At 38.1% G+C, this 6772-nt stretch overlaps 1 protein-coding gene across 1 annotated transcript in view; it reads right to left on the reverse strand.

The window, feature by feature from the left end:
* Nucleotides 1-415: 415 nt before the first annotated feature.
* TYRO3 (TYRO3 protein tyrosine kinase) overlaps nucleotides 416-6772 on the reverse strand; it is a 107937-nt gene continuing 101580 nt past the window's right edge. The window contains exons 17-19 of the mRNA XM_072427858.1: nucleotides 6412-6571; nucleotides 4790-4926; nucleotides 416-1512 (exon numbers count right to left, since the gene is read on the reverse strand). Coding sequence (XP_072283959.1) covers nucleotides 1113-1512; nucleotides 4790-4926; nucleotides 6412-6571 — 697 coding nt within the window. The 3' untranslated portion in view covers nucleotides 416-1112. The remainder of the gene's footprint in view (nucleotides 1513-4789; nucleotides 4927-6411; nucleotides 6572-6772) is intronic.

A 6772-nucleotide genomic window follows, 5' to 3' on the forward strand; every position in this document is an offset into this window, starting at 1 on the left:
AAATGTGCAAAAGATAATTTAAGAGTAAGCATGATAAACAATTTAAAAAGTCTAAACATTTTAACTCGTAAAACGCAGGGAAAAAAAAAAAAAAAGAAAAAGATTGAGCCCATGTGGTTTTACTTTTTTCTTCCCTTCAAATAAATGTGTTAAGTTAACACCCTGGATGTATTTATTCACACTAATTTTTCCAGCATTACTGTTTTAAATGTCAGAAGTGATGGCCAAATTTTGTGCCCTAGGTCTTTAGTCAAGTCAATGCAATATTCCTGTTTGTTCAGGTATAAGTAGTTTCCTCAGTTTATATTCTAGTATAGAAAGTAAACATTTATAAATAAACATCCAAGATATGTCTGGCTGGTCTAGTCATCTAAGCAGAACATCTTATTGGTGCAAAGAAGGTCAAAGTCAAATATTCTAGAAAAATATTATTTTGGTTCTGGAAGCATAATAGTACAACAATTGTTCTCTTTCCTGGAAAAAGAAACATATGAATTAAATATGACACATGCAACCAACTGTTTTTTCTACAGTAGCAAGAAACCTATCTAGAGTGATTCAGCCAACAATATTTTCAGCTAAACACAATCAGCGCCGCCATCACACTGTCCCCTCCCGTTTCCATTCTTCAAAGTCTCTTACTTATATGCAACTGGAATGCTTAAGGATAATTCAGGGATCAAACCAAAGTTCATAAGTCTTGCGATATTGCATTAGGTAGTTGATCTTGTGGCTCCATAAGAGGTGGGAAACCTTAGCTGAGCACATTGATGCAATTTTGAGGCTGTGATACCATTCAAACGGAGAGAGAAAGAAGAGTTGGTTATCTATGAGCTTTAGTCGTGTAAAAAAATATGTACAGGTAAAGTCATCATAAGAACTGAATTCATCTATCAAGGCTGAGGCCATTTCAAAACTTACATTGTCTATACAATTTTATATAAAGTTGTACAGTGGAAAAAAAAAAACTTATTACATTTTGTTGATGCAAATCCATAAGCAATTGATAATGCCTAGAATTCATTATAATGTCCACCTGGATCTGTGTGTTTAGCTTATACAGACACATGGCTTTAAAGGTATCACATCCCATTGTAAGCTTAAAGTTTATACTAAAGGTTAATAACCACACGAGCTTCCTGAATTTCTTCCTCATCGTCCTCGTCCTCATTAAGGAGGCCTCTGGCTTCTGGTGTCTGTGCAGATGGAGGCCACTCGTTGGCGTCTCTAAGGCACCCGGGATTTACAATATAGCGATAGTCGCTGGAGACTGCCGCCGCACTGCATGTCTGTGAAAAGTCCATGCGACAGTCATTGTCAAAACCAGAGTGCAAAATGGAGTCTGCAGCTGCGGCGGCTCCACAAGTCTCCCCGAGATTTACATACAGTGGATCTTGACTCTCTGATAATAAAGATAAGCGGCCCAAGATGGCCTCGAGCCGTCTTTTTAGGTCTGTAAAGCAGGGCCTCCTCTTGGGCTCAGTGATCCAGCACTGGCACATCATTTCGTACCTGGAAGAAGAGACACAGAATTAATTCTGGTCATAATAAAACAATTAGATTTAACCAGAAAAAAGTCACAAGTTTCCTATTGCATTTTTATATTTGAATAAAGTGGGCATCTCGTCTTCCTTCTGTATTAAAACATTTACCGGCCTGTTTGCAATCTTTGCTGTAAAGTATACAGAGCTGCAAATACAGAACTTACTGTATGATGCCAGTTATCCCGGCATGCCCCCTGGTCAATAAAGATGACATACTGCCTTGGCCAGGGTGACTCTCTGGCGTGGCCAGTCAAGATAACCAAATATCCCAAAACCTGGAGAACTAGGTAAAGATGGCAGAGCAAGAGCAGGCTAAGTTTAATTAAAAATTGCTAATCAGTGTCAAGTCAGTTTATTTTATTGCTGAATGGACATCACCTGTTATGAACCTTGTGATTGGCCTAGAACAAGGAAAGGTGAGTATATATTACAGGAGAGGAAAGAGGTTATTAACCATTTTACTTTGGCTTGCATGGTCAGGTATGGGAAGGGAGAGTAATTACTGAACAGATTATAAATAAAAAAAGCTTTTAAACAACTTTTTTAAGATAACAAAAAGCATCCATCTGCCAACAGAACCTTTGTTTTTACTTTGTCTCTCCATCTACATGTTATAGACATCACTTAGTTAGTTTATTAGTAGGAATATTGGTGTATTCTAACACTTTTCAACCAATAAAAAGCAACTCCAAACTGGTTTCCGATTATTCGCCATAAGGTACTAGACACCACTGATGCAAAAAAAAAAAAAAAAAAAAAGAAAATTAACAATGACTTATCTGTACATGTACCACAAGGTGGCGCTGTATTACCAGCATTGACTTTCCCTGCTTCGTCACGGATGTCACTATTGTTATTATAGGAGCCAGTAAAGCATGGAATAAACTTTTCTGCCCACCTGTATATTTAATTATTGGCACACAAAAATTGGCATTAATGCCTAATTATCATTAAGAATACCATATTTACTATTTTGCAGCAAATAATGAAGCTGAAGGTGTTCGTTCACCGGTGAGCACTTTACACTGTGGGAACAATGCACCTTTAACTTCATAGCTTTCCATGTCTGTGGAATAATAGACTTCCACCCACTTCCCAATGTCAGGCCTGCATGGGATTAAAAATGTTCTTAAAAAGCCATTATTACTATTAACACTTCTGACTCCTATAGAGATGTGGGCGAAGTCTGAATATGATTTTGTGCATGCTGATGATGTAAAAGAGCCTTTAAAAGTTACATCATCTAGAAAATCAGGATCAGCAGAAATAATTGTTCAGCCAAGGCTTGCTCGCACGTGTGCCTTTCTGGAACAAATACATTTTTGAGAAACTGAACCCAAAATATATGAAAACATTTTATAACAGTCAATTGAAATGGTTACTTCTTTATTTTCATAAAGACTTGCTGGAGAGATAGAAGGGAGGTGCTTGAAGAATGCACAAGGCATTGCATTTAATACAGAAGTATAATTTATTGCTGGAAATGTTATATATATATATATATATATATATATATATACACACACACACATACATATATACACACACACACACAACAAAAATGTCTTGCTATTTACATTGGCTAAATATTTGGGGCCTGATTCATTAAAGCTCTCCAAGCCTAAGTGATCGATCCAGCAAACCATAGATCTGGTCCAGGATTGAAAACATTTGCCAACTAATAGTACAGGCTGAGAATTGAAAATCCGGCCATCGATAATCCGGATCCTTCAGTTTCCTGCCATGAATTTTGGACCGCATTTTCAATATAGGGACTGCAGTACACCGTTTGGCCACTAATGTTTTCATGGTGCTGCTCTGCAGAAACAGCTGTTCAGTCTTGTTTGCTACACTATAATACACACTAAGACATCCCTGCTGCCTGCTCCACGGGTGCTGCGAGAGGAAGACTGGCTTTTGTGTGGAGGCGAGTATAAAACAAAAAAACAAATCCGTAATTTTCGAAAATCCAGCGCACCTCAGGCCTGGAGGTTGCCAGATTTATGATTGTCAACCTGTATATAATCTTTAGGAAAAACATTACAGGTTTGCTGAATCACCCAGGTTCCCACATGATAGTCTATCTTCTCCAGTCTTGGAGAGTAAAACCTTTATCTCACACTTATTGCAATGCTCTTGTACAAAGTGAAAGACTTTCTAATAATGTTGCAATTGCTGTCCCCATGGTGCCTTGCTGTCCCATGGACAACATTCTTGTAGAGTTATATGGACAGAAAATAAATGAAAATCGGACAGAAAAAAAACCTGGCACAAATAAAAATGGTTTCCTGCTTTATTGAATTTCTAGTCTAAGAGTCTATTCAAAGTGATGAAAAACTATACAATTTCTATCTGCTTTATCATAGTATTCTAACACTTTAATTAATGTTCAGAACTAAAATAAAAGTAGACTATAAAAAAATGTCATAGGCATATAAATTTCAGTATCCTTCCAGCAGGTGGAGCTATAGGCTACAATTCATGCTTACCACTTTAATCTTAGCTGCTTTGTTGAAATCAATCTACTTACTGAAGGTGAAGATCACATTTACACACACAAGTGAATGAGTCAGGGACAACATCACAGCCCTTCCTGTCTGTTCAGATAGCTCTTTACATTTACCATTAGAAAGACAGTCTAAAAGAAAACATCTCCCCCATATCTGCATTCTACTTGCAGGGCTATACCAACATATATGTGCAACCCATGAAACAGTAACAGATCGGTATACCCACCCTTAAAGGATTATAGGATTTTTCAAGGACAAGTCACAACTATTTAATAGTTTAATAGATAACAATGATCTATTTGGCTTTCTGTAAGGGTGACATTATTCCCACTGATCAAGATAAAGCTGTGGATATAGTAATTATATGAGGGTTTCCCGAAGAAAAAAAAGTTAATTCAATGGTTTCCTGCATATAAAAAAAGTTGAGAAACACGACCCTAAACTGTTGATGACTCTTTATAACTAATAATGTTACAATAAATCGTTGTTTGCTCCTGGCCATCATCAATCCAAAATTAAATTTACACAACTTGATTTTCTGCAACTTCTTTTCTGTACAGACATTCACCAAGGGACAGAATTCACACTGAATGTTCAGCAGGTGCTTTCATTAGGCATTATTTTTCATCAGGCTATCTTTATATATCTCGCAGAGAAAAAAAAAGAAAAAAAAAAAAAGAAAAACGCATGCCTAGGTTTCAGCATCCACAAAATGCAGCACGGTATTTTACTTACAGCTCATCTAGACAGTCCGGTGGCTGCTTCAATCTATTCCCAGCGACGAGGTAGCTGTAGATTTCAGAGTTTTCAATGCCAGCATAGGGAGTCTGTCCAAGGGTCACGATTTCCCACAAGGTGACGCCAAATGCCCACTGGAAGTATAAAACATTTTTGTTGCAGTGACAATTGTTTTTGTATAACAGGAAAACACATGATATATATATGTATATATATTACAATTCACTGGTAAAGAAACCATGACCTGGCCCATACTAAGACTCGATAAGTTTAGAAAGACCAGGAACATATTCTTTTTTTTTTATGTGTCTATACTACTTCATAGTAATTACATGGAAACATGGGAGACGGACAGAACCTCATCACCGAACAGACTGCCATCTGCTAGATATAATGAGGGTGAATTACTAAAGATGCTAAGATTCTTCACTCAAAATTGTAGCTGTGTTCACTGTGAACATTCAATTATGTGCAGATGAAATAACAATTTGCTTTTCACATAATTGGATAATTAAAGTAGGTTCTCACTTAATTTATCGAGTAAGAGACATTTTCGACCCATTGTAAGCCACAGCGTTCTGCTGTGGGCTCAACTAGTAGGCCGTGAATCCTGAAGCCGCCAGCTGTGCCGTTTTACACTGTGGGTCTAAAAGGGCCCCTAGGAATCTCAGCACCCTTAGTATATCAGTGACCTCTTTCTATCTAAATAATATATCTATCTATCTATCTATCTATCTATCTATCTATCTAAATGTTTTCGAATTATACCAGTTGAATAAAAGTCTAAGGCCCCTTTGACACTTTTCCAGGCGCATAGCAAACTGCTGCTGTGTGCCCAGGAGAGGCAAATTGTACCAAAGGTCAATTCACTCGCGTGTGTGGCCCTTGTGTTTGCTTTGGTGATAGATGAAAAGCAACCGCACGGTCAGAAACGTGTCCCTTCCTGGAATGTAGCCGTGGCCCATCATAACTGCAATACAACTGTTATGTGCCCCAAGGCAGCAGTGTGCTCCATAGGAGGATGCATTTGCGCGCATTGCCCTTACGTTTGCGGTGATTGAGGAGAAGCAACCGCCTGGTCAGGACCAACTTGTCACTTCCAGGAATTAAACTGCGATCCACTGCAACCATGTGTATATTGATTCCTAACTGCTCCTATAACTGGGTATTAAAGCTTTAAAGTAAATATAGCAAAGACTGTTGATCCAGGAAATTTCAAACTGTTGGAGCAAATTGTATCAGGTTTTTTTTTTGCCCTCATCTGGATCAAATATGTCCTTAGGGTTTTATATTTGGGATATGTTTATTTCCCTAGTGGTTGAACTTGATGGACTTGTTTTTTTTTTAACTTGGATAAGCATGGATGGGCCCGTGCTACAATGCTGCAGTTAACCACAAGTCTGAATTTTCCCCAACACCTAAAATACACAAATCTAACGTAAAATTTGGTATAATAACAGCAGATATTACTGTCTTCTATTTACCTGCATCATATGGCTAGACAACCGTGAGTACTAATTAATAGGCATAGACACGTGTGTGTTACAAATTCAGCAACACGCTGCAGGAATTCTACATATTGTAGAATCAACAGTAAACATGCAGCAAAAAGCACACACCACATCACTGTACACGGTGTAAACATTGTCTGCCAGGCTCTCCAGTGCCAGCCACTTCACAGGAAGCTTCGATGCACAACCTTGGCGGTAGTAGTCCCCGCTGTAGATTTTCTTAGAGAGACCAAAGTCTGCAACACACACTGTCATGTCCTCGTGTAACCTGTGAAAGGAGAAACAGAATCAGCTATACAGTATCCGATATTGGCTGTGCAAGTCAATACATATGTAGGGACACCAACACATCTAAATTTTTAATTTTGCCTATGGCAACATGAAGATGTTATACTAACACTCTCTCACACGTACACAAAGGGGGTACTGGGGAATTCTGCAGTCTAGGAGGTACAATATATATATATGC

Source organism: Pyxicephalus adspersus, chromosome 12 (genome assembly GCF_032062135.1).
Source record: "Pyxicephalus adspersus chromosome 12, UCB_Pads_2.0, whole genome shotgun sequence".
Lineage (NCBI taxonomy): Eukaryota > Metazoa > Chordata > Amphibia > Anura > Pyxicephalidae > Pyxicephalus > Pyxicephalus adspersus.